Source organism: Camarhynchus parvulus, chromosome Z, assembly GCF_901933205.1.
Source record: "Camarhynchus parvulus chromosome Z, STF_HiC, whole genome shotgun sequence".
Taxonomy (NCBI): domain Eukaryota; kingdom Metazoa; phylum Chordata; class Aves; order Passeriformes; family Thraupidae; genus Camarhynchus; species Camarhynchus parvulus.
The window spans coordinates 47,921,333-47,947,212 of record NC_044601.1 but is presented as its reverse complement, the minus strand read 5'-3'; the positions used below and the strand labels follow the sequence as shown (position 1 = coordinate 47,947,212).

Sequence of the window (25,880 nt, the reverse complement as noted above, 5' to 3'; positions counted from 1 at the left end):
TTTTAGTCAGCGTGTGGCATTTTTTCATTTTGTGGGAAGGATGGAAACTTGACTTAGCATTTAGACGTGCTGGGGCACGTCTGCACAGCTCTGGATAAACAGCTGACAACTTGATGCCTCTAAAGCTCTGTAGTTAAAATAACACTGAATGGTTATCATTATAACCTGGTCAAAACTGGCAAAATACGATCAGAGCTCCTTGTTTCTAGTGCCAAACTGCTGATGGCTGCTCATCACAGTTGATTGAGAATCACAATCTTTTCTTTTGCTCCTATGAAAAGTCACAACTCTGTGTGCAGTGTCAGGGTTGGAGGGTGAGGGCTCAGCCAGACAGTACCAAAAGCATTTCAAGAGGACTACGGCTGCAGCATTTCCCCACAGGAACGCAGGTACTGGCCACCCATGTCCTTCCCCAAGAGACTGACCCCCACCTGGGTACAACCTGAAACGACTTTGGCCAGTGACGGGACAAGAGGACATAGTTCTCAATTCAAGGACATTGAGGTGCCGGAGCAAGTCCAGAGAAGCGGTAGAGAGCTGTGAAAGGCTCTGGAGCTCAAGTCCTGTGGGGAGGGGCTGAAAGAGCTGAGTTTAGCCTGGTGAAAAGGAGGCGCCCCGGGGAAGACATTTACCGCTTTTTTCATTACCTCCTTTCCTCCAGGGAAGGGTTGTCCTGGGAAGGGACGTGGGTACTATGAGGACATAGTCTTAAGTTACTGTACCAGGGGAGCTTTGGGCTGGACATTAGGAAGAATTTCCTCACAGAAGGGGTGATTAGACACTAGAATGGGCTGCCCAGGGAGGTGGTGGAGTCACCATCCCTAGAGGTGTTCAAGGAAAACCCAGATGTGCCACTTGCTGCCATGGTCTGGCTGACACGGTGTTCGGCCACAAGTTGGTCGTCATCAACTCAGAGGCCTTCTCCAACCCAGTTGATTCGGTGACTCGCCGGCCCGAGGGCGGAAGGCAGATCCCAGGAGCAGGAGCCCGTGCGGCGGCTGTTCCCAGGGGCAGGAGCCCGGGCGGCGGAGGTTCCCGGGGGCAGGAGCCCGGGCGGCGGAGGTTCCCGGGGGCAGGAGCCCGGGCGGCGGAGGTTCCCGGGGGCAGGAGCCCGGGCGGCGGAGGTTCCCGGGGGCAGGAGCCCGTGCGGCCGCGTCCCTCCGGGCGGCGCTCGCAGCCCTCCGCGGGCCCCGTGCGCGGCCGCGGGCGCTCGGGCTCCGCCATGCGGGAAGACCAGCGCCGCGCTGCCCGGCCGGCGCGGCGGACAAGATGGCGGCTCCCATGGAGCTGAGCTGCTGGGGAGGAGACTGGGGGCTGCCGTCCCTGCACCCGGAGTCTCTCACCGTCATGGTAACGGGCGGCGGCCATCGTCCGGCCCGGGAGGGAGGGAGCGCTCGCGCCCCGGGGCTTGCCCGCCGCTCGCACGGACGTCCGCGGGGCTCCTTCTTGCCTCGGGAGAGGCCGGGGGTGGGAGGCGGGATGTTGGGCCCGCGGTGCGCGCCTGGCTCGTTCCCCGCGGGAGACGCGAGCAACGCTGCCGCCATTCCCGGGGGCGCCGAGCCCTTCCCGGCGGCGCTGCCGCCCTTCCCCGGGACAGCGGGGCCTCTGCCCAGCATTCCCTGGAGCCTCCTCAGGGCAATGAAGCCCAGCCGAAACCCGTCGCGCACCTGCTGGTGGTTGGTCCTCAGTGCACGAAGGTGTTTAACACAACTTCTGAAGCCTTGTTTTACGCTTTTCTTACACATTGTGACAGGTTTTCTTCCCTGCCCTCCAATCTTTATTGCAGGCTTACGCCAAATTTTCTGGTGCTCCCCTGACAGTGAATACTATAAATAAGTCCTGGAGAACTCCAAAAGGTACCGTCTTTGTAGCCTTTATTGCTCTAATCACAGCCGTGTTATAAATGTAGGTTCCAGTTTCTGTGTTTGCATTGGGTTTGTGTTCATGAGTGCAGTCTGCCCCCATTGAATGACTTCACAGGATCAAGTGTGATGAATTTGAGAGAACGAATTAATGGAAGTCAGAAATAAAAGTGCTCCAGAGGACAGTTTGTTAAAATGTGTATGGGTGAGGCAACAGACAGTTAACAAAGCAGTAATGCCAAGTACATAACTGTTTCATTCAGGCAGTCTGAGTTGATGGTGTAGTGAAAGCAAATTTGTAAGCTTTTTGCACTTTGCATATTTATGAAGGTAGTAATTAGACATGTGTATGGAAGAGCTGTTTAATTACCTGTAGCTTAATTAGTTGGTACAGGTGGAAGTAGAATGTGAGCCTCAGCAAGTATACAGCTTACACTAGCTGGGATGTTTGGTGTTGTGTTGAATTAGAGGGTTTGACTGAGAGGACGTCAGAGAGGACGTCTTTGTTTTGGATGCTTCTATGCATTGCGTATTTGTTTGCTTAGCAGTTATTGTCTTGTTGTATTTAAGAGAGGTAAAATCACTGCAGGGTTAACATCACTAGACTTACCCACATTATCGGTTCAGGCAGTACAGTGTTCCTGCAGAAGTTGAGCCTTTGGTTCTTGCTTTTCAGTCTGTTGTTTCCTGTTAGGAGAAAATACTAGGAACTAGCTGGGTGGATTTGTAGGAATTTGGGGGCTGTCTTCATAAGGAAAATATATAAAATCAGTTAAGAAAGCAGTTTAAATAGTAATTGCTGGTGATGATTGATAATTTAATAGTATTTAGCACTGTCCCTTTTGGCTCATTCTGGCAGTTCTGTTGTGAATGTGCTGTAAGGTAGGCCCTGTTACAGAGGCTTTGCGCTCTATAGGCTTTGATCCTGCAATCTTATGACTAAAAGCTGATCAGTCAACTTCTGGCAAAAGGGAAGTACTCAGTTTTTTTAGTAATTCGTGGTTATGCAGTGGTAGCTTGGGCATTGTTTCTAGCAAGGCTAGAGAAAAAAAAGATGGTTAAAAGAGATTCGGAGGGAAAGGACAGAGGAAAAATTGAAAAGAGGCTCAGAGGTGAATGAATTGAGAGGGCAGTTGGACTGAGCTGGAATTTCTGTCTTAAGATGAACATCTGAAATCCAGACAAGTAGCCTGGTTTTCAAAGTATTGGATAGATAGCAAAAAACATTGGCTTCAGTCTGATTTGATGTTGCCCTTTTTAATGTTTTTTATTAGTATTTGTGGTCTTGGTGGAACTCTCCTGCTGTGTAAAATTTTAAGTTTATGTTTACATGTTAGGAAAATGAGATCATGCTATTGAGAAAAGGAAAGTACATACCATGACTGATTGCTTTCTAGTTAGAAGTCATCCATACAGATTGACTGTATTATTTATGCCTTCTAGGAGGTCTGCCAGTCCTGGTATCAGAAGACATTGTTATTTCTCAGCCAGCAAAAATACTAAACTTTTTAAGAAAGCAGGTAGGTGTCTTTCAAAAAGATTTGTTTTCCTTGACTTGCAGTGACTCTTGCATGTCTCCTGTGTACGCTGATACAGGCTTCCAAAAACCTGGAGTTTAGTTCACACACAGTGCTTCTCTTTTTCTCATACAAGCATGAGAATTGCAAAATGGTGGACAAGAATTTGCTGTTTAAAAGTTTTATCATTGTGAAAGATTTAAAAATAAGAATGAAAAAAAATTAATTGCAAAGGACAACAAACTGTCCCTAATTGAGCAGTTTTTTACTGCTCCATAATGCTGAGGGGGGAAAACCCTTGTTTATATTAATGTATAAAAATTGTATGCTTTCTTTTCAGATGTTCAGGTGTCAGCACTGGCCCTTTGTTTATAAATTAATGAAGCAAATCTACTCACTCTCTCCCCCCCCCAATTTTTCAATCTTTATATTGTATCTTAAAAGAATCCACTATTAGAATTAAAAATTCAGTCAGTAACTGTGTTAATTTTGCTGTATATTTGCTCCCTTATATTGTTACCATCCAATTTCTTAATTGGATGGTAACAATATAAGGGAGCAAATATAAAAGCAAAATATGGGAATGCATGTTTTTTTTTTTTAATGCTTACTCCATCTGAAGTGTCAGATGCTTCTTGAAAAATAACAGTGGAGATTTACCAGAGGTTTGCTACATCCCTCAGTATTGAAAAATTGCCTCTGTATCGCTGAACATTTGCTTGGAAACCAATAGAAGGGAGACACAAGAATTATTTTGGAAATAGGAGGGCCCAAAGCTCTAGAAATGGGAAGGTGGAAAAGCGAGAGGAAAATTCTGTTGAGTGCATGCTTTCTGTTCCAAAAATTGTATATATATTTACGGCCTTCATAGGTGTTAAGTTTGAAGTAACTTTCCAGTGATGATGTTTTTTGAAAGTCCGTAGTAAGTCTATTTTTCTTTAATTCATAGAAATACAATGCTGATTATGATTTGTCTGCAAAACAAGGAGCTGATACACTGGCATATATTGCACTGCTTGAAGAGAAATTGCTTCCTGCTCTGGTAAATATTAATAAATACTTTGTAATGGTCCGAATACTTGGAATTGAATACTGTCAGAGGTGCCCAATGTGAGAGCCACAGCACTGGCTGGAACATAGTTGTTTTGTTAGTCTGTTTTTTGGAATTACTGCCTACCAACTTTTGAAAAGGAAATAAGTGTGTGATTGTGGAGTGTCAAGTAGTAACAGTAGATTTATGGAAGACATTTAAAAGGACACCTACTTGGGTATTTTTTTTTCTGTTGGTGTTTGGGGAACAGTATCCTGAAAACACCTTATTGTGGCCATTTTTTGGTTCATTTGATTTCCTGAAAAACTTTTAATTAAGATGTTTCTGTTGTGAGACACACAATTGAAAGCCTTTTGAACTGCTGAGTTAAAATTTCTAATGAATTAAAATGCTCATAAATAGTTTAATTTTTCAGTTCTGAATACAGTGTATAAATACATGGCCATTTGCCCTCACCATTTCAGTGTAATTACATTAGAGCTGTAAGACTCACAGATACTGATTCTCTTGAATGACTTTGGCTTCAGTTTGTACAGTGAAAATTACTCTGACCAGATGGTATCATGAGCTAGCCTTTTCAGCTGACCTTGGTTTCAAATTCTTAATTTCGTAGTATCTTGTATTTTAAAATTTATATAAAATTTCAAAACAAAATTCCGGGAAGTTCAAACCTGTTGCTTTATGTCTCTGTATGCAACTCCTTTGGAATATATTTTCAATATACTCTGTGTGTGTGTGTGTACGTATCTGTATGTACGTAGTGCGTATGTAATTTTATGCAGATGCATATAGATCTCTGTAATATCTTTGGTGTCTTTCTTTATTTGGAAGGTAATTATTTCCTTACTCGTGTACTTCTGCACTCAGAGGATTAGTGAAGAGCTTGATAGCCTTAAATTACCATAATTCCTGGTTCTTCTGCTTTTCTGATAGAGGTCTTGCATATCAGGTGTCATGAGATGTCTACTCATGTAATTCGAATTTCAGTTACATTTTTCCTCGTGTTGATACAGCTGCACACTTTCTGGATTGAGGCTGAAAATTACTGCAGTGTGACAAAGCCATGGTTTGCCTCAAGGATTGCCTTCCCACTGAGTTTGTATCTGCCTGGAAAGATGTCCAGGGAAGCGTTGAACAGGATCTTGCTGACCAAGGGAGGCCCTCCACTATACAGTCTCACTGAAGTGGAAGCACAGGTATGGGTTGTGCAGTAAGGAAATCTGTAATTTGGTTCTGTCAAAGACAAGAACTTAAACAATTTAGCACACTGTCAAATGATGAATGGTGCTGTGCATACCAGCCTGGCTACTACTAGGGCTCTTGTGTCTCATCAGATATACAGAGATGCCAAGGAGTGCCTGAATCTCCTGTCGAAGAGATTGGGAACATCTCAGTTTTTCTTTGGAGATACGTGAGTGTGATTTTTTTAAAAACTATTTTGGTAAATGAGTAATGAAAAAGGTACCACACCACTCTATGAATACTTGAACTTTCTCTTTTGTTTTTAACCTGCCAGAATGTTAAAAGTGCTTCCCAGTAGTTTTATGTCTCACAGTCTGCTTTTCAGATAAAACTGAATGAGCAAACAGGGCAAAAATGAGATTGTCAGACTGAGTCAATGTGGGGTCTCTCTTATCCTACTTTGTTCCACAGAGAGGGAAATGCTTCCCACAGCTGCTAAGAAAATGTGAGGTGCACTGGAGAACCCTTTTCTAGCCACTGAATGTCACCTCCTGGCTTTGTATGTAAGAAAAAATGCTTTAGGCTGAGGTACTATTACTGCCTTCAAGGGAGGAGGGCATAGGTCCAGGAGCACTCTTCCTGTGGTATGTGTGCAGAGCAGGAAGCAGATAGGGCTAGCAACACAGAGCCAGCAGGTCCTGAAAAGCATGATCTCTTCTTAAGCAATTGAAGTTTAGCAGTTGATCCTCCATGAGGGAGGATGCACTGGTCCTTTGGTACCCCGCACAAATTTTATGGTGCCAGAAAGGTGTTTTAGAGGGGCTTGCTTATCAATGTATGGGATAGTATGACTGTGTTGTGATGCTGACATTACTGTTTCAGCTTGTCAGCATGTCTCTAGTTAAGAGATGCTGAAAGGAGTAGATAGTTGGTAAAAAGCATTTAGCAGGTTGATAGGCAAAGGTGGAATGACAGAAGGACTGACTGTATTCTGTCCTGAGTGGTATTTGACATACACGGAAAACTAGGTTGTAAAAGTCATAAAGGTCTTCTCTCAAGTCACTTCAGTGTTTTCCCGTGTCACTCTTTTAGGCCTACCACCTTGGATGCCTTCGTGTTTGGTTTCCTTGCACCAATTTATAAAGTGTGCTTCCCGAGGGTACATTTGCAAGAGCATTTGAAACAGCTTCCCAATCTGTGCCGATTTTGTGATGATATTTTAACTTGCTATTTCAGGTTAACTGTCTCAGGTAAGTTGTGTTTCTTTTCTCCTTTTTGTCATCTGTACCCATGGATTAGTACTCCAGGATTGCACTTGTGAACCAAGGCAGATTAGATTTCATGTAGTTTATGCTAGCCTATCTGTGGAGAAATGAAGAAACTTCTAAAGCTGGGCAGAAAGGATTCAAAATTAAAAGCAAGTGTTAATACTCAGTTTTAGATTCTGTCCGGCATTGACAAAATCTTACAGCTCATGCTTAGTAGTTCTTATTTTCTCACCTGGAATGGCTTTTACACTTAAATTCTTCTTTGCTTTAAAATACTGCATGAATTCTCTTCAATGTGACTTTATTTTTTAAGAATTTAAAAGCTTCTGTAAATACTTTTTCACTCTTCTTCTTTCTGCCTTCACTCTCCAGGCCATTCTCCAGCTGGACAGGATACAGCAGATGCTAATCTGCAGAAACTCACACAGCTTGTAAATAAGGAATCCAACTTGATTGAAAAGGTTATTTTTGCTTCAGTATCTTTCATTTCACTGCTTTTTTGTGGTTACTTGTTCACAGATATCCTTGCATGGCAATTGCAACTGTACAGTGGACTTTATTTTAATTACTTATTTTCTAGTGAATGTGTAGAGAGGCGGGAAGAATATTACATCATTTGGAAGGAGGAATTAATGAAGCCTTGCACTAAAAAGTATTTTTAATACAACCAAAAGAACATTGTCTTGCAGGTGTGCACACCAAGAGAGGAGTGGTATCTTTCTGCAAGTGTACATTCAGCTAAGAAGGAGGAAAATGTATTGGTCAAAACTCAGAAATGGTCCTGCAAATTAAGATTGATCACTGGCTTTCCTTGCTCCCAGCTGCATGCCGTAGTAACTACCCAGCAGTCACTCTTCTCCTGCTTGTTCTACATCTAACATTTTTTCTTATGTTCTCTGTTTCTAAGGCTGTCACTCAGCACCTATCAAAAGCTATACAACTTAACTGAAAAATACTTCTGAAGAATTAGCCTTTTCATGCAGATAGAATGCTCTAACTGAAAGGGTAGAAGGCTTAACTTCTGAGAAAGATCAGAAATAGATCTTTAACTATGAAATAGATCATTAACTATGATCAGCTTTTGTAGCATTAGGTATTGATGCTTTTTCTGTCATTGAAGTGTGGCTGTGGAAGTTTTAAACAATGGGTTACACAGACATTTGTTAGGCATGACTGAGGAAAATGTGATCCTGACTTGAAGAAATGGAGTAGACTAGACAGCCTCTGCAGATCTCCCTGTGCTTTTATTCTGTACCAACTAAACCTTTTCAGACCACATTACACATAGGGCATTAGAGTGACTTCTTATGAAAATGTAAATTGTTTATATTCAGAGATTAATTTTAACCTGTCTTTGAAAAGGTCTTATCACAAGTGCTTTATTACATACTTTTCAAAATGTGTAACTAATACAAATTCATTCAGCATCTGCAGAACATTTCTGATTTCAAAAGATTTATTCTTGCATGCTGCTGAATATACAGAAGCATCCATTGTTGTTAGCAGTTTGACTCTTGATCTGCCTTCTCAGCATTTGGTTATTGTACAATATTTGACCTCTTGGAATTGGTGTTGCTTCCTTCAGTAATCTTGACCAGGTAACTTGGGCAAAAGCACATCCAGGTGCCCTGGGTTGATGCATCATATGTAAGGAACAATTAGCAGCTCTAACACAAATGTATATTTGGGAGTGGAAAGAAACGAAAGCAGTAGTTGTTGTTGGTCCTGACAGTAAACATACACCAACCAACCCAGTATTAATGATGGCAGCCCTGACAACTAAGACTAATTATACAATCTATATTCTGCTGTTGCCAGACCCGGCTCTCATTGTTTCTCTGCAGATGGACGACAACCTTCGCAAGAGTCCTCAGCATCCCCCTCGTAAGCTCACAACGCTCAAGCTTGCTGCAGGAGGAGAAGAAAGCAGTCCAATGAGTCGGTTATCACCTTGACATCTCCTGTTGCCCAAAAACGTGTATTTTGTAACTCAACTGAGTGCCACAGTAGACCTTTTTCACATGAATGTTTTGCAAGGGAAGAATCTGCTCATGGGTACAAGTAGAGAAGAACTACAGCTTTACAATCTTCTATCTACTTATTCTTTTAAGAAATTGCATTGGTCAGGCTGGCCACACACTACGCTGAAGCTAAGCTAAGCTAAACAAAGCTTATTACTGCAGATGTTAACATGATTTTGTACAGCATATTTTTGCCTTTAGCCTAGCAGAAATGTTTACCTAAAGTTAAGAATCTGCTTATGGAATGTTCACTGTTATTTTATTTTGTGGGTTTTGATTTTACTGTAATCATGTTACTGTATTTGAGTGGGTGTGCTCTTTGTCTGAAAAGGACAAAGTCCAGTTGCAAAGTCTGAAAAGACAAAATGTTGCCATTCATGGCAGCTGAGACATGAAATCATTGACAGGAACATAAATGTTTTTATTGTGCTTTAATTAACTTGGGATTTGTGTTTTATGGTTGTTTGTATCTTTGAAAATTTGTCATGCACTTCGAAGGGGATTATTGAAGAGCATGTGCGCTATGGGGATTAAAATGATGCACAGTGCTAATATTTCACAGTACCTCGAATTAGTCCTCTGTGAAACAGGCTTAACCTGTGACAGAGTAATACCACATGCTGCAAAACTGCTAAGTCAAAATCACAGAAAACTTGTAGTGAATGGAAATGTTTGATTAGTTGCTGTGAGGACAAGACTTAACTAGCAAATGTACTGCATCTATGGATTGAAAGGGACAGGTTAGGGCTGTATAAGAGAACTGATGTAGGCTTTTAAATGTGTCACAAATGCCTTTTAATAAGTTTCATCTTATTTTTTAATAAACACTACAGTTGATTCAAAAATTAACAACTGTCAAAATTTTTGTTATATGATGGGCTGTTTAGCTAAGAGCTCTTTTCTCTTTGCAAACTGTGGTATATTGCAGGGCATATTTATTCTGTTCAGTTACATTTTGTCTTTAACAGAAGCCTTCCCAGTTCTAGAGACCCAAGCAATTCTGTTACAAGAGAGGTGCTGTAATTTTTTACTGGCAAAGTACTGGCAGATGCTTCATGAGTAGGTGGAAAGAGAATTAGACAAGGAGATTGGCCAAAGTGGCAGTGCTTCAGATGTAGAATTCTGATAGCAGTATGTGTGGGATGACTGTTCTGGGGGGAAGGATATTTTGTTGTTTTTCTGGCCAAATCGAGATAGTCTCTCAGCTTCAATTTGGCTACTAGTCATGTTTGAGATAAACAGATAAATTACTTCCTGTTTGTAAAGACAAGATGGTAGATTGTGTACATATTGTACCTTTGGACTTAATATGTAAGGAATGTAATATCTTTAACATTGCTTAATTTAAATGGGTTTCTAATGAGCACTTTAAAATACTGTTTAAGTTTCATGGTCTTACTAGAGTATTTGTTGCAGTGATTTGAAATTAATTTAGCTCATGCTCATAACTGTATAAACTGACAGTCCATTACATGCAGAAGTAATTTAAATGTTTAAAATTCATACTGCCTGTACCTTGACAAGATTTATGTGAGATCATGTCACATAGCTTTCCAGAGCTTTTCTTTTACAAACACGGCTATGGAGCATATGCCTTAGTTTGTCGCTTTTGTGAATGCATACACTCAGCCTATAAAATCTCTTTGTAAAAAGGATTGTTATTCTAAGATTAAAATTCTGCATTTTTAGTGGAATTTTGGTAGAGTTTTTTGTGGTATATACATTGAATTTTTTTGAGTGTTTTTCTTATTTCCTTGTAGAAAAGTTTACCTTGTCTATTTAAAAAACCAACAAAAAATGCTGCTGACTGCTAGGACAAGAAATTGAAGCATCTTAGCATATTCATGAGATCAGATTTTAAATTTTTATCACACCTCTTCAGTACCATTCCTTTCTTTCAACACAACTGCTTTTGGGAAAGGGAATGAGGAGGCACATATTTGCTGATCTTACTAAATGTGAGCTTTGAGCTGTGTGATTGGGCTGATCTGAAATTTTGGTAAACCAATGCTTATGGAACTTCGTTCACGTGATGGTAGAGGACAACAGGCCTGGAGGTCATGGCAAACATTGCCTGCAGTCATGCACACCATCCCAGGCAAACAGTGATGTTGCAGAACTATACACTTCCTTATTTCACTTTCTATCCAAGGTGAATTCAAACCCAGACTCCTTTATGTGGGCAGAGTCATCCCTGGCCTGGTAACTCAGGCTTGCCCATTAGTTTACTTGGGCGTATTTTGTATACCTGAGTTCTGAAGCTGGGAGGTGAATGCTTTCCAGGGTGGGGTCAATTTGAGTAACTCTTCATCTGAAATAGTGAAAGCTGTTTCTCTGGCTAGGGGAGAAAGATGGGATCGAGGTGTGATTTGTCTCCTTAGAGCAGACACCTAACAGTTGAGTCCCGGATATGTGCTGTGTCTGCTGTGTGCAAAGGAAGCCCTGGCTGCCTAACTCTACCATAAGATGAAAACCTGCTGCGGTGATTGGCTTTTCCTCCACTGTTGAGCTGGTGGGTGGTCTGAAATACAAGGAGTCAGGCAGCCTTCTGTCTGGGCAGCAGTGGTGTGGCCTTGGAACCACTGTTGGCAGCCTGCCTTGTGTGCAGAGCACTGGCTGCTGTAGCTTCTGCGGCTCTGCAGTCTCTAAGTACTTAGGGTTCACATGTGCCCTTCTGGCTTCTGGCGCACACACCTACAATGTGCAAGTGTGGGATATACCACTGGGTTTCCAGGGCCGTGCTGCTATCATGGCAGCTGATGAGCCTCATCCTCCTTGCCCTCCCCCTGGAAAGGTGGTGGCTAGGAACAGATCTTACCTTGAAAGCAACTTATCCAACTGCCAGTCATAAGTGGAGTGGACCACTTTGCCAGGTGGCAAATTTAATGCCCCTGCTCCCAGGCAATTTTCTGGTGAAAGCTGTATGTAGATATCCTTAGGGCTATTTTGTGTTTTTCTGTGTCACCTAGTTGTAGGAATATATATATTCCAGAAGAAATGAGATTAAAAAGGTTACAAATTAATAGTTACAAATATATTCTATTTAACATTTCCAAGACTGCTTCAAAAATGTCTGCTTCTCCCTTCCCCTTTTCCTCTCCCCCTCCCCTGCCCCCATTCTGAAAATACTGTTATATTATATTGGGCTTTTCACTTACATCACTTAAAACATTCATGATTTCACATTACTTTTATAGCATAATGCTCTATTAAGAAAAAAACCCACCCTATTTGATTCCTGGTTAAAATGGTTTGCAGACTCCCTTGAGCAGGCTTCTTTTCCTTGGTATAATTCTTGTCATTGCAGTAGGAGCCATTCATAGTGCGCTTCCCTCCCTCATGCAGAAAGGCAGACCAGCTTTATATGTTAGCTTGACAAACTATACCGTAGCTCAAAAATCTGGATGGTCTGTGCAGTTGGCAACAAGGCGTCCTTAGTTGATCATAGGCATGTTTATTGGTGAGAAGTTATTCCCCACTTGCCAGGCTTAGGGTATGTGATATCTGGCCTGGAGGCCTTCAGCAACTCTGCTGTCCTGCATGTGTGTGAGACCCAGCCATGCCAGGGTAACAGTGATGTGGGGCTTAGTGCTCCTGTAGTGCCCTGTGTCCTGGTCTGGGCAGCAGGGCAGAGGCCAAGCCCCACTCTATGGTCCCCTCCTCCTCCAATGGAGACCTGCCCGGCAGCGGTAATGGCCAGGAGCAGTTCTGGAGCTGAGTTCTGTATCAGAGGTAGCTGCCAGGATGGCAAGTGAGTTTTTTGCACAGTCTGAGGGATGTGTTAAAGCAAAGAAGGGAAAAACTAAGCCCAGGGTTCCCTGTGCCATGCTGCTTTGCTGTTTGTGCCTGGAGCAAGGGTCCCAGGAATAGATCCCAGCTCCCTAAATTTATCAGATCAGATTGGACTGAGAACCTAGGAAGGAGAAGGAAAGAAAAGGTGATCAAGGGAGAGGCATCAGGGGCATCTGTTTTCACCCTCAATGACTTCTTGTCAGAGTTTTATGAATGTCGTGGTAATTGGGACAGAAAGACTGCTTCATGAGTTACAATATGCTGCTCTTGTGGGCAAAACATGGAAGGAATCCAGTGACTTGCTGCAAGTTTGGTAAAAAAAATATTTGTAATGTGCTAGGCCAGTCTGCTTCAGTGCAGGACCAAGTGAGCATGGTTTACTATATTTCATTTAAAGTTAAGCTGAGACCAGGAATCACTGTACTTCCAGAGCAAGCAAGATCTTGCAGTACATCAGCCTATGGCACAAGGATGTTCCTCAGTGCTGTTCACCTCCCTTTTGCTCATTTATCTTTAAAATCACACGAGTTTTATCCATCATGAATGTCAGTGTTCCAAACTTGTATATGTTCAAGTGTTACGTGTGGGTTCTGTTGGTGATTTACTGTTATCAAAATTCAGAATGTGGCCCTTCATTTAAGCCCTCAGTGCACAGAAATTATATGCCCTGAGTATCAAGCAGCTCATTAAGTAGAAGCAATCCTTGTGTAAACATTCAGCACTCAGGTCAAATTTACCAAGCCATTTTGACAAGGGCAGCTAGGCAGCCTGCCAACTCACACAGACACCTCACAGTTTTTGTTTTCAGGAGCAGAGAGGTGAGAGAGGGAGAGCACAAACAAAAAAGTGGAAGTCTCTGCAAAGCTCTGACTTACCCAAAGCAACCTCCAAGTGATGGAGGTGGAGTTCATTTTGCTTGTATTGTCATTTGCTGTGGTGAAAAGAAACATACACTGAACATATACTGGGCTATTGTTCAGGCCAGGATTTCACAGTGAGTTTTGCTCTGAGTTGGCCTCTAGTGAAAGACATCTCTGAAAATCCCTTCAGCATTATGTTACAACTTGTCATGGTTTGACACGGTTGAAAGACCAGGCATCTAGGAAAACTGTTCATTCATTCTCCTCTGCTATAGTTGAGCAAAGGAGGGGAAAAAACCCAAAAGGTTCATGGATTGAGATAAGGATCAGGAAAAAAACACTAAGGGCAAAATAGGGTCATATTTAAAAGGTATAAAGAAAAATTCATTATTAAGAGATTTAAAAGAGGGTAATGACAACTAAAATAAACTTTTAGAACACTTTTTCTTCCCAGACCCTCCCTCTTTCCCATTGACAGCACAGGGAGACAAAACATGGGTGTTTTAGTCAGTTCATCAGTTTGAATTTTCTTCTGTTTGTTCAGGGAAAAAAAGTCTTTCTTCTGTTGTACTGTGAGGTCCCCCCATGGGAGCCAGTTCTCCGCGAACTTCTCCAACTTGATTCTCTTCTCATGAGCAGCAGCCCCACCCAGTCTTCTGCAAACGTGAGTCCTCCTCATGGGCAAAACAGGCTTCCCGAAACTGTTGCCTGTGAGTTACTTGTCCACCTGAGTGCAGGTTTTTATAGCTCCTTTTGGCATCCACTCGTTCTGCATGTCTCTTGTGGACCCGCTGGGCTGCGGAGGGGACAGCTTACTTAACTACAGTCTTTAGCACAGTTTGCAGAAGAAAATTTCAGCTTTGGCACTTTGAGCACTTCTTCTCCCTCTTTCTGTACTGACCTTAGTGCTGCCATGTTGGTTCTCCTCACGTGACTTTACCTCTTCTTATTCTCTGACTTGGAAGAACATTGTTGTCCATAGGTACTATTCTCGAGTTCTGTCAATTGAAAAGTTCTTATAGGGTTTCACAGCGCTGAAAGGTCGATCTCATCTGAGTCCATGCTGAGGAGTCACTTTTTCCCGCCGCAGGCCATGTGGCCCCACCAAGCCACAGTGCTGGCACCATTCTAATCTCTCCCCATGCAGGGCACAGAAAAGAGAAAAGCTGCTGCCGCCGCCCCTGCCCTTCTGCCCACAGCACATCTGGCTGAGGGTGGCCAGACAGGCAAGGCTCGCTGAACACACGGTCACACCGGCCACATGGACCCTTGCAGTGCCAGGATGGCCCCAGCCGCCGCGCCTCCCCACCCCCCGGAAGAACAGCGCATGGTTTTGAGTTCCTTCTTAAATATGTCATTACAGAGGCATTACCAACTTCTATAATTGGCTTAGCAGCCTGTCTCTTCTCAGGGCTAGCCAAGGACTGGCTTTGCCAGGCACGGAGGAAGCTTCCAGAAGCTTCTCACAGAAAATCACTTCCCACCAGAAACCAAGACATGTAAAATCAACACACAACTGCTCAGCAGCAGCCATGGTAAGGGGAAGAGCTACAGCACCTCCATGGCCAGTGAGACAGGTCCTGCTGAAACTGCTGTCGGAAAAAGTGAATTATTTACACCCACGTGTTCTGCAAAAAAATGTAGTGATTTGGACAGGAAGGATTGCTCATACCCAGATAGAAATTTGGAGAGGAGGGAAGGGAACTGATGGATACAGAACAAGCACAAATTCTCCTGGAATAGCTGATACTCTGTGATTATGTGGGAAAGGGATTTCAGCTCTCTCCTCTCATTTAAGGAAAGTGATAACTCATTTTGGCTGCTCCACAGCTCTTGGCAAGTGTCTGAGCCAATGGATTAGTAGCTTCTCTGCAGTACCTTATTTTTCACAAAAATCCCTGAAAGGTCCTGTTTCCTTGGTGCAGGATATGAAAATCTCAGAAAATCCCCTTGGCTTCCATGGGGTAAGAAAGCAGTTTCCCACCTGTTCCGTTTGCTTTCTTAGCTTGCACACAAGGATTATTCTGTTTATCTGGTGTCCTTATTTTAGCTGAGCCAGGTAGCTGTCTTTACAGAGGGAAGACAAAGTGCTGAATTGGTGTTGGCAATCGGTGGCACCCAGTGCAGAGAACATAGCAACGGAGTGACATGCTCAAAAGGACTGAAGGAGGCAGAATACTTTTTTTTTTCCCTGAAGAATATTTTGTGGGAGGCACTCTATCAGCTAGATACTGCCTCCAGCAATGGGCAGTCATGACAGAAATCCCCAAGGGCTCTTAGCTGCTTGCAGTGCTGATCAGTGGACAACAATTTCCACCAGAGACTCCAAAGAGAACTAGGACAGTTGAAATTACAGTCCCCCAGTGAAAGACAGTGGTCACTACCCAGATTTCTCCTCAAATTACCAGCTCAGCTTTCTCTGGGTCAGCCTCAGGTCACACTTAGGTATGCTTATGTTGGTTTGGTGTAGAAGGCTCCTGACTTGGGTTGGTGTATCTTGACGCTGGTGTTGTTCCAGTTTTCTCTCCTCCAGTCCCACCAGATGGAGGAAGACTGAACCTGAAACTGCCAGCTGTCCATATAATTGCTCACCGTGTTTTGTTTGGGAAGTTCCAACACATGTTAAGATGTTACCATTCCTGTTTTTACAGCTTTTGTCCTGGGATTTAATAACTGGTTGGTCCTAAGACAAATAAATATGGATGCCCTGTCCTGGGACATCAGAAATTAACCCATAGCTGTGACAAGGATTGACTCTGAAACAAGCCTGATGCACACTTTAAATGAGGGAAGCTGTGATATTAGTGATAGAAAAGTGGGGGCAGATGTCCCTTTTACTAACCTGTATAGTTCATTAAGGCAAACAGTTGAAGAGAAGCCCATGGCAATTTTAGGGCCTTTTGTTCAGTGTTCAGGGTAGACTTTGTCCAGAGTGTTTGCTCACTGTGCTTTCCCTTTTATCAAGAAAATGTCAGTTCTCTGTGCTTCTTTTCTGGGTTTCTGAGTGGGCCAGATTCCTGGAATGAAGCTCCTGGATGCTGTCTGACTCATCCCGTTGCAGGAGAGGTGGGTGTTCCTGAGAAATACAAGGGGCTGGTTTTCAGAGCTGGGTAAAGTACTCACCAAGTTCCTAAAGTGGTTTGTAGTCTGGAAAATCTTTGCAGAGCATGAGGTTCCTGTTTTATCTGGCAGAGTAAAGGAAGACTTCCTTACCTCCTTCCCAGTAAGGGCAAATGTTGGTAGAAGAGTCCTGCCCTCATCTGCATAACACTGCATTTTCCACTCTTGAGTTTTTAATTCACATTTCTGGCGCACAGAATTCTTGTATTCTGTTATTTTCTTGTGCCTGGCAAAGTCTGACATAAAGAAAAATAAGTTTTGAGAGGTTCTTTGTTCACCATTAAGAAAACTGTTCACTGTCATAGAGGAAATATCTTAGTTCCTGAATCACAAATTGTATTCTTGGAGTAAGAAACAGTAAGTGCCAGAATGACATCTGCTCCCTGAATTGTCAGGCTATTTGAAGGGTATTCAACAACCTTAAAGCCAGCATAGCTTCACTGCATCTGCTGATCTGTTGGAGCTATTATTGAAATAGCATATTGCCATAAACAGGCCAGTACAGAACAGAACCAGACCACTTTTCTTCCAAAGGGCATTTGAAAAAAATAAAATAGGCTATGCTGTCAGAAATTACCATTGTATGTAAACCATCTAATTTTCATTAAGCAATTAGCTGCTAGTTCTGAATAATAATGATATCCTTTTCATTATTTTTCAGTCAGTTTAGTGTGGCCTGAGGTTTTAATAACTGTTCTCTGTGTTTTCAGCTTTAGTAGCACTTCCTTTAGTTGTAGATTTTACCAGATATCTTCCTGAAACTTTATTTGAGATAATCACTACAAAAAAGTTAGGAAATTCTTCATATGAAGCTGACACACCCTAGAGAGCACCGATACACAGTCATTTTAAGTTGATACAGGTGAGTTTAGATTGCCTACTTATTTCTTCTGACTGCATTTGATGGCAGATTTATTAACGTACTCCCACTTTTCCCTCTGCCACATTTTTACAAAATCAGTTTATTCTGATGCACTTTTGCAGCTTCCAATGCTTTTACAGGTCAAACACCAGCACTGAACAGATGAGATGAGATGAGATGGCTTGATGTGACACAAGCAGGTGTATTGCTTGTGCTCCTCTGCTCTTCATAGTTTTCCAGGACCTTCCCAATTATTTGCTAGCTGAATTCTGCAAGAAATTTCTTGGTAACTTCAGGTACATCCACAGTGCTTGGTGTGGATGTTGGAAGGATGTTTCTTTTTGGAAGGAAAACAGGATGTGCTCCTAGGATCTCCTGTGCCATATGAATGAGGAGATAGTGAACTAAATATTTTGGCAAAGACATGTATGCATTTCTCTTGTTTAACTCACAGAATAAAATTACTGATCAGGAGCAAATCTTTAGGAAAGCTTTTTTTAAAAGGATTATTTTAAAGGATTATTATATATTATTTTATTATTAAATATTCTTTTTGGGGCCCTGAAGCTTGAAATACTGTTCTTTAAAAACCAGTATGCATTTAGGACTTACCTAAATTGTTTCTTACTGTGTTTTAATGTCTCCTCACTCCTGCTCTTGTACACTGAAGCAAGACAAAGAGTCTTAGTGGTCAGATGTATCCCAGCCTGATGTGCAGCTGTATCACCTCTTGAGACTGACCCCCATGGTGCCCTTGGAGACCCCAGCTGCTGATGGGATCACTTTATCCATCTATCAAAAGTGAAAGCAAAGGAGTTCTTACAGCCCATGGTATTACTCCTCAGAAGTCACAAGACAAGAGCTGAAGAAGGGTACTGTACTAGGAGCTGGAGCCAAAGAAACACTTGGAGCAGCAAGCAACATATCCAGGAATATAAAGAAAGGATCCTGCATGGGAACCTGTTAGTCTGTTAATCACTTAGAGCAGTCTGTAATCCCCCTGCCCGATTTTCCCAAGGCATTCTATAGCACCTCATGCTAAAAGTGTATTCTTTTACAAGCACTTCAGTACAAGACAAAGGTATTCAAAGTACCAGAAAGGAGAGTGAAATTTTGGTTTATTCCTCAAAAGAGCAAGCAGGTTGACATTCTAAATTATGTGTTCTCTTTTTGTTGAGAACTAGTAATTTTTTTTGCCCCAGAACATTTAAGAGTGAGAGTATTCTGGGGCTTTTGACAAAATGATACAGTAAAAAAAAAATTGATTATTTCTTGATGGAAGCTTTTTATCTTGTTCCTTCCTAATGATTCAATACTTACCCTTTGAATTTCTTTGTACAACATTAGCTGTGTTAAGGCATGAGTGAATTTTGTTTTCCTTCCTTCCCAGACTTCTTTCTTCACTGAAAATGATCTTCCTGAGGAGTCAAATATATGAGCTGTGGGCTTTTCCAAAAGGTATTTTAAAGTCTTTAGGTCTCTGGAAAAAGAGCAGAACTTTAGTTGCTGTGGAAGTGCCAAACTTGATGATGCCTTGTCACCACAATTAGTCTCAATTCTCAGCAGACCTTGAACACAGTGATTGCAGATTCTTCCAGGAAATGAAATGCTGGCTGTCACAGTACAAGCAGAAAATGCACTTCAATTCTTTTCAGATTCCAGAAGTCAAGTACTTTGTCATATTAAAATTCAATACATATTAAACTAAGATGTATTACATGTAAATGCAGCCAACTGATCAAGTCCTGGGTTTTGTGTCCTAAAAGTAAAACAGAGTTTCACTTTGTTTCAGTACTGACTCTGAAAAAATACTTTTATATTCTTGAATCAGTAACCCTATAGATAACCAGAGGAAATTTTATAGCTACTAATACCTGTGGCTTAGTTTAAAAATGCAGTGTAAAGGTTGTGTAACAAAGCCTGTTTGCAACGTGGAGCAATTTCATTACTTGTCTCCAAATCCCAATTTTAAAACTTCATTTACAGCATGGATGCTCTTTGCTAATAGCATTTATTTGACATGAAATCTTTTCCTCCAAGCCACTCTTCCTACAGACTAATGGAACAGAAACTATTCCTTATACTTCATGAGTTGTAGTGCTTTCTGAACAGATCTGTTTGAGCTATTAAATGAGTCATTATGCTGATTGTAACAGCTTTTCATTTTTTCAGATGTCAAGAGGAAGCTATGGAAATATTTCACCTGCAAGAAAGTGTGCTGCATTCATTAGACTTTCCACTTTAAATAAGCAAGAAAGAAAACTATTAGACTGCATATTCTGTTGATTGCTGATGTCTGCTGAAACACAGCTCTTGATGAACTTAAAAAATACAGCTAGAAATAAAACATACATAGAAATCATAAAACAAAGACACACCTTCTTGTTGATTTGCACTTCAGATGTAGTTATAGAAGACGAGGTTTTAATTTTCTGTGTCAGTTTGAGCTTTGAGAATTTTGACCAGAATCTCTCTCACATAGTCTTGCTCAAAGAAAGAAAGAGCAGATATATAATGTTTAACTCTTGTTGGACAAAAGCAAGACCACCAAAGATACCTTTTCAATTGCCCAAAGACCATTAAGCGAGTAAAACCTTCCCATTACTTTTGCCTCTGTGTTAAGGGATTAGCATCAACAAAAAAATGCACTCCAGATAGAGTACTTCTCACCAAAAAACAATTTTGAGAGCTTTCACACCTTCAAGGTAAAATGAAACTAAAGATTTATTTTGCTAGCCACTGGTACTGATGAATAACCTAACATGAATGTTAGAGTCTCTGCTCTAAACATGGAACTCTCATCTGTGTCAGCTCTTTAGCTGTAATCTTAAACACTGTGCAAGACAATGTAGTATGTTCATAAAACTGTATTGCCTTAGGCTTTTCTCCCTGTACTTACTGCTAGCTTAATTGACGCAGTTGGCTGTGGCTAGCAGGAGCTGATTGTGCTGTAAATGTTTGCAGCATGCAGGGTGCCTAGTCCTCTTTGAACTGCTTGTAAAATTTGGATAGTAAACCATCTGCTCCTGCTGTTTTCCCAGGGTGCAAATGGGATCCAGGAATACAGAATGTATTGCTAACTGTAAGTCAGATATCACAGTGGTCGTCAGACTCCAGTTCCCTCTAATAGCTTGGAAGTCTTTAAATTTGGATCACTTAAACACATCATGCCAGTAACATGCATGCAGAAAGTAATAAAGCTTTCTGCTTTATTACTCTAATGGTTCATTAGAGCCGACACTTCTGTCCATGAGTACCAGCTGCACAGCTCTGCTTTATGTGGACTAATTATTGTGTTCTTCCAAGAAATCACATTATAGAAGTTTCTCATAAAATTGAATATTTTTGAGACCTCATCAGTTAAAATGAAAGGCACAATCTGAGCATGAACGTGGTTCATTGTGGCACCACTTGCAGCCCCTTGCCCCTGAAAGTATCCTGGGTCTGCCTGTTATACAGCTTTTTCAGAAGGCAGAAAATGAGTCCTCTGCTCCAGTGTGTGTCTGGCTTGGCATGAGCAGTGCCATGACCTCTCCCTCATTCCCTGCTGGGGAACTTTACGTTTCAAAGAATACCCAAGGGCATGGCCTGCAGCTACAGCAATAACATTGTGGTACCACTCTGCGTGGTCTGGACATTCTGGATCACTGTCTTTATCCCAGGCTTGAGATCATGGTCTGCAGCATCTCAGACTTTGGAACACAGCATCCCCACAGTATCTTCAAAAGTTCATATCTTCAAAAGAGTAGGCTTTTCCCAGAACGTTCTTGGGGTTTGATATGCAGAGCAGAGAAGAGAGGGTGAGATGAGGATTTTTATTTCCGTTGGTAACACCAGACTTGGAAACCCTACATAACAAAATCCTGGTTTATGTGATACACAATTAGAGCACTGATAAATCTCCACAATGCTGGGAGAACCTGGGAAGTATACATATGGTACATTATTCATCACAACAGCTTATTTGAGTGTGTAACATATGCTAAGCAAGATGACATCAGATCCCAAGAATCTACATTGCACATTGCTGAGCTGATAATCCTGAGGGTTGTGAAAAGTGGGAGGAAAAGGATAAATGCAGTTTTCAGCAGAGGGTGACAAAACAATTTCAACAACTGGAATATAAGAGAAGAAAAAAGTTTACTTGGGAAATGAGGGAACTTGAGTAGCCAGGAAAGAGTCAATCCTCTTGGGGTGACAGTAAGAGTGCAGGCATCTAGGATGAAGTTTGCCCCTGTTGCAGAGACTGAGTTTGTTTTCGTGAAGAGAGATATAATTTCCTAGGGTTAACATAAGCACAAATAACCATTTCAAGAACTAAACACTTAGTAAGCTGTTGGAGTTACTATAGATTTCTGTCATGAGCTGCTGGTGTATTGAGTAGGGCACTCTAAGCCCCACAGTAGGTTTTACAATGAAATATTCTCCAGTTTTGCTGGTTTGCTCCCTTCAGCATGGATTTATTCATCATTGCAACCCTAGTAGTGATGGTAATAGCTTCCACTGAAGTGGGTCCAAGTATATGCTACTTAACATCCTTCCACCCACCACTGAGTGTGTAATATAGGAATTGTTCAAGTGTATGAAGTAACTATTAAAGTCAGATTTGAACACGAAATGAAAAATCATTCTGTAGCCAACTGAAACAGCATGGAAAATTTGCAGAGATAGATGGTAACTGTCTGAATTGGAATCCATCCAGCAAATCCAAGCTAGCATCCTGATGCAAAAGACTTACTAGACACTCACTCCTACACAAAGGCACTCCTGAAATGGGAATAGCAGTAAGCAATGAGGACTTCTCTTTAATGCTTCATGTCAAAACCAGCACTGCTTGTAGCACACTCCAGCTATGTTCTTTTAAAGCAGACTTTGTTTAGTCAGCCAGTGCCATCACAAGTTGCAGCATGTACGTCATCCTTGGAGGACCGTCATCCAAATACTGTCCTGCTTCTTTTACAAGTGATGGGGTGTTTGCCACTGATGTAAGTTTTACTACCTTGCACGGATACAGGCCAGCTGCAACAGTTTGAAGCTCCAGCAGCTCCTGGTCTGGACAGAGGCTAGGTGTAGGCACTACCTTGGGGCAGCACTGTTGGGGGTGTCTGTGTGTGGCAGCCACGGCTGGACACACACATAACATGATGTCCAAAAGGCAGCACAGAGCTCCTTAAGGCAGCTGTGCTCTGACCCTTACTAAACACTGAACTTTTCCTTCTCCTGGAGCAATTCTTGCAGATGGGAGGGAACCCGTCACACAACCATTTCAAAATGTAACTCTAATTAAAATACTCATCACATTGAGCATCCTTGGGCATAACACTCATCACATTACACCCTGGGAACCACAAAGACCAAAATGAACCTGGGCTTTCCTCACACTGAAATGCTGATTGTAGGCTCAGAAACTGTCTTCATGACATCAGTGGAATACCCACATGATGTAACTTCTGGGTCAGCATGTCCATGTCCAGCTTGCTAAACCTCTGAGATGCTGAGTATACAGATAAGTTCCTTCCTGTTGCAGGGATTTTTGAGGTACTATCTCAGCTTCATCTCACCTCTGTTCTAATTTTCATCTCCAATTGACTGTGGAGACATCTAGATGATGCCCATGGAAGCTTGCACAACCAGAGTTCACAGCCCTGGAAGCCCCATCCCAGCCTCTCAGTGGGGCTGAAAGCCATGAGATGCACCCATGTAGAGTAGGAGTCTGAGGTGTGGTTGAGTGACTGGCAGGTAGAGGATGACCAAGGCTCACTTTTTGACCATAGACTGGGGCTGTGCACAGAGCTACCTCCCAGGCTGTGACATGCTGGAGTCCTCCCTGCTGCAATTCCAGGCTACCCAGCCAGTGCGCACCAGCGCACATCCAAGAGACCAAGCCTCTTGTTTGCATAACTGTTTCTCCAGTGATACGACCTGCCCTCCCTGACTCTTAGCATTTCAAAACCAGTATGACAAACTCTGTCATTCTTGTTTTTTTCTCTGAAATTGCTGGCTAAAATTCACTAGTTTCAGACATTTTGGCACAGTAGAATTCCTCCCGAGAGATAAAAAATTGTAACACCAGTCTCCATTGTGCTCCATTGTCTTCCCAGCTTCCTCCCTGTAATGTCCAACCAAGGCAAATGGAAGACAAACCACCTCCTAGATAGCACAGGGATAATAAACAAACCAAGGCAAGCTTCATATTGCATTTGAGAATCCACTGTCTTCCCTGTGTCTGCTGCTGAGGTCCCCAGGGCCTCTGAGTGGGCATAGAAAGCACTGCAGCATGTGACAACTCCTTATGGACAGCATGTCTTCCTGACTGAGAATCAGATTAATCTTTTTCTGAGCTGTTTCCAGAAAAGCTCTAGTTCACCCAAGTACTGATCTAACTCTCTACTGAGTTTACTGGCTGTGCCCAGAATGTTCATGGCTCATAGAAGGGCTCTGCCTCACCATCTGGACTGCCCAGCGGTATCAGGGAAGCTTGGGTTACACTTCTGACTTGCAGGAGGATGTATTTCATGGTTGTCAGGTTGGGAATTTAGGCACATTTTATTTCACCTGATTCTCTTCAGCAATGGCTGTTCTGAATGACTGAGCAGGGATCTCTCTCTTCCCATACTGGACCTCTTCTGAGAGATCAAACAAGACCCCAGTCACCCTTTTCCACACAGAAAAATATGATCTGGTGTCAAATGAGCATTTGACATTAATCTATGAGCTTAGTGATGCTCTTTCTTGGTGGGGACTTTTGGTCCACAGTATCAGTAAGCAGTCACTTGGCAGATGCTCCTGGCAGCTCCGGCTGAAACTCTCTTCAGGCTAACTGTGATCTGATGTGAAGTGATAAAGATCTCTTGCATGATCCCATGGACTAAAAAAGAGAGGAAAAAGAAACTGTTGAGGAAAGAAATAGAGGAAGATTTTGTCATCAAAAAGGAAAACAACTTCTTTAGGAATACAGATACTGTATGCCTACTACAATCTTTGAAAACCAGAGATTTTTCAAAGTAATTCGAAGGTAACACTTGTTATTTAAATAGCAGTAGTGCTTTTCTTACATTCAAGTTTTAGGCAAGAAAAAAAAAGCCCTGAGACTACACCTGAAGCTGACAATACCTGGCTTTTCAGTGGCTTTTGGCAAATATTTTGAATTCCATGTTGTCTACATGGTCTCTTCTTCATGGGACAAACTAGTAATTTCAGGCAGCCTTTTGCCTCCAGGTGGAGACAGTGACTAGCTTAGTTGTGTTTTTGTTTGCTTTGTTTTTTTCTTTTCATTTTCTAGTGATTCTGGGAACAAAATATTGCTTTTACGATGGCATTTCTGCCAGTGTCTGAAAAAACAGATGTGTCATCTGAACAGGCCTGACTGTTGTATAAACATGCAGTATATTCTGACAAACTTTGCTTCCTTCTGAATAAAAGCATTTAGCTCTGTCCCTGCCAGAAAAACACCAAATTTCTCAAACATCATCAGTTTTTTAAATTTTGGAAGGTTAACACTAGCTGAAAATGCAATCTAAGTGTTTTTCATAAGGTGATCTTAAGTATATGCCTTTGCATAAACCCTTATAATTTCTCTGACAGAACTATGGGCCAGTATTCATTAGGATAAACTTGTTTTTCTGATTAATTTAATGGGACATTCAACTAAGGAAAGAAAAATATTCTTCTTTTTCAGGTCAGGATTACTTTGGGTATAACTGCAGAGAATTTATAAATGGTGACAATAATAAGTGCTTCAGCAGCAATGGTGGTGGCATATCTCCCGCTGGTGTCCTGCCCTGTCCCTGTACCCCACAGCAGCCCTTTCCCTGCACATCTTCCCCAATCCAGGGCTTCCCATCTGCTCCTGTCTTCATTGCCAGACAACACTCTGGAAGCTTTGGGGTTTGTCCTGCTATTGGTGCCCTGCAGGGGTACAGTGGGATCTAGGGATCTATGGCAATTTCACTGCCTCCACATGTTAACCTCCCCAGGGGTCTAAATGTCTTGTACTATACATAGCAGAGACTAAAACCAATTGCAAATTCACTGTGCTAGGCTTGACCAGCTGTGGATTCAAAATATAAGCAGATGGAGAAAACCTCCGTATTTACTTCTAATTACTTCTCAAGTTGTTAAAACCCTCCATTGAAAGATAAATTAGAAGAGATGGTGACAAACATGAGATTTTAGATTTAGAGTCTCCCCAGTCACCATGACTGTATGACAAGCTTTCCTACCTATCTCAGCATTTAAGCATTATCACCTCCTGAGGCAGCTGGCTACTCCATGACCCCACAGTTAAGAAACTGTGACTGTAAGAAGACACACACCTCTAAAATGTTGCCTTCACTGGGCAGTGT

At 42.1% G+C, this 25,880-nt stretch overlaps 1 protein-coding gene across 4 annotated transcripts; it reads left to right on the top strand.

Annotated features, from left to right (window-relative positions):
* Positions 1–1,254: 1,254 nt before the first annotated feature.
* MTX3 (metaxin 3) lies at positions 1,255–10,577 on the top strand. 4 transcript variants are annotated; one of them, XM_030968528.1, is made up of 9 exons: positions 1,255–1,350; positions 1,787–1,856; positions 3,306–3,382; positions 4,329–4,421; positions 5,444–5,626; positions 5,765–5,841; positions 6,705–6,862; positions 7,253–7,341; positions 8,725–10,577. In XM_030968528.1, exons 1-9 carry the CDS (start codon positions 1,270–1,272, stop codon positions 8,833–8,835), a joined length of 939 nt encoding a protein of 312 aa, XP_030824388.1. In that variant the 5' UTR covers positions 1,255–1,269; the 3' UTR covers positions 8,836–10,577. The 4 variants fall into 4 exon arrangements, with proteins under 4 accessions (XP_030824388.1, XP_030824392.1, XP_030824391.1 ...); XM_030968532.1 differs by having other exon boundaries at positions 1,266–1,350; positions 8,699–10,577; XM_030968531.1 differs by lacking the exon at positions 7,253–7,341 and having other exon boundaries at positions 1,266–1,350.
* The last annotated feature ends 15,303 nt before the right edge of the window (positions 10,578–25,880 follow it).

Excerpts from the sequence above, each read along its gene's own strand:
- MTX3 (XM_030968532.1), top strand. The coding sequence starts at position 1,270 with ATGGCGGCTCCCATGGAGCTGAGCTGCTGGGGAGGAGACTGGGGGCTG. Across the intron at positions 1,351-1,786 it reads CGGAGTCTCTCACCGTCATG|GCTTACGCCAAATTTTCTGG; the intron begins GTAACGGGCGGC and ends TCTTTATTGCAG. Across the intron at positions 6,863-7,252 it reads TTTCAGGTTAACTGTCTCAG|GCCATTCTCCAGCTGGACAG; the intron begins GTAAGTTGTGTT and ends TTCACTCTCCAG.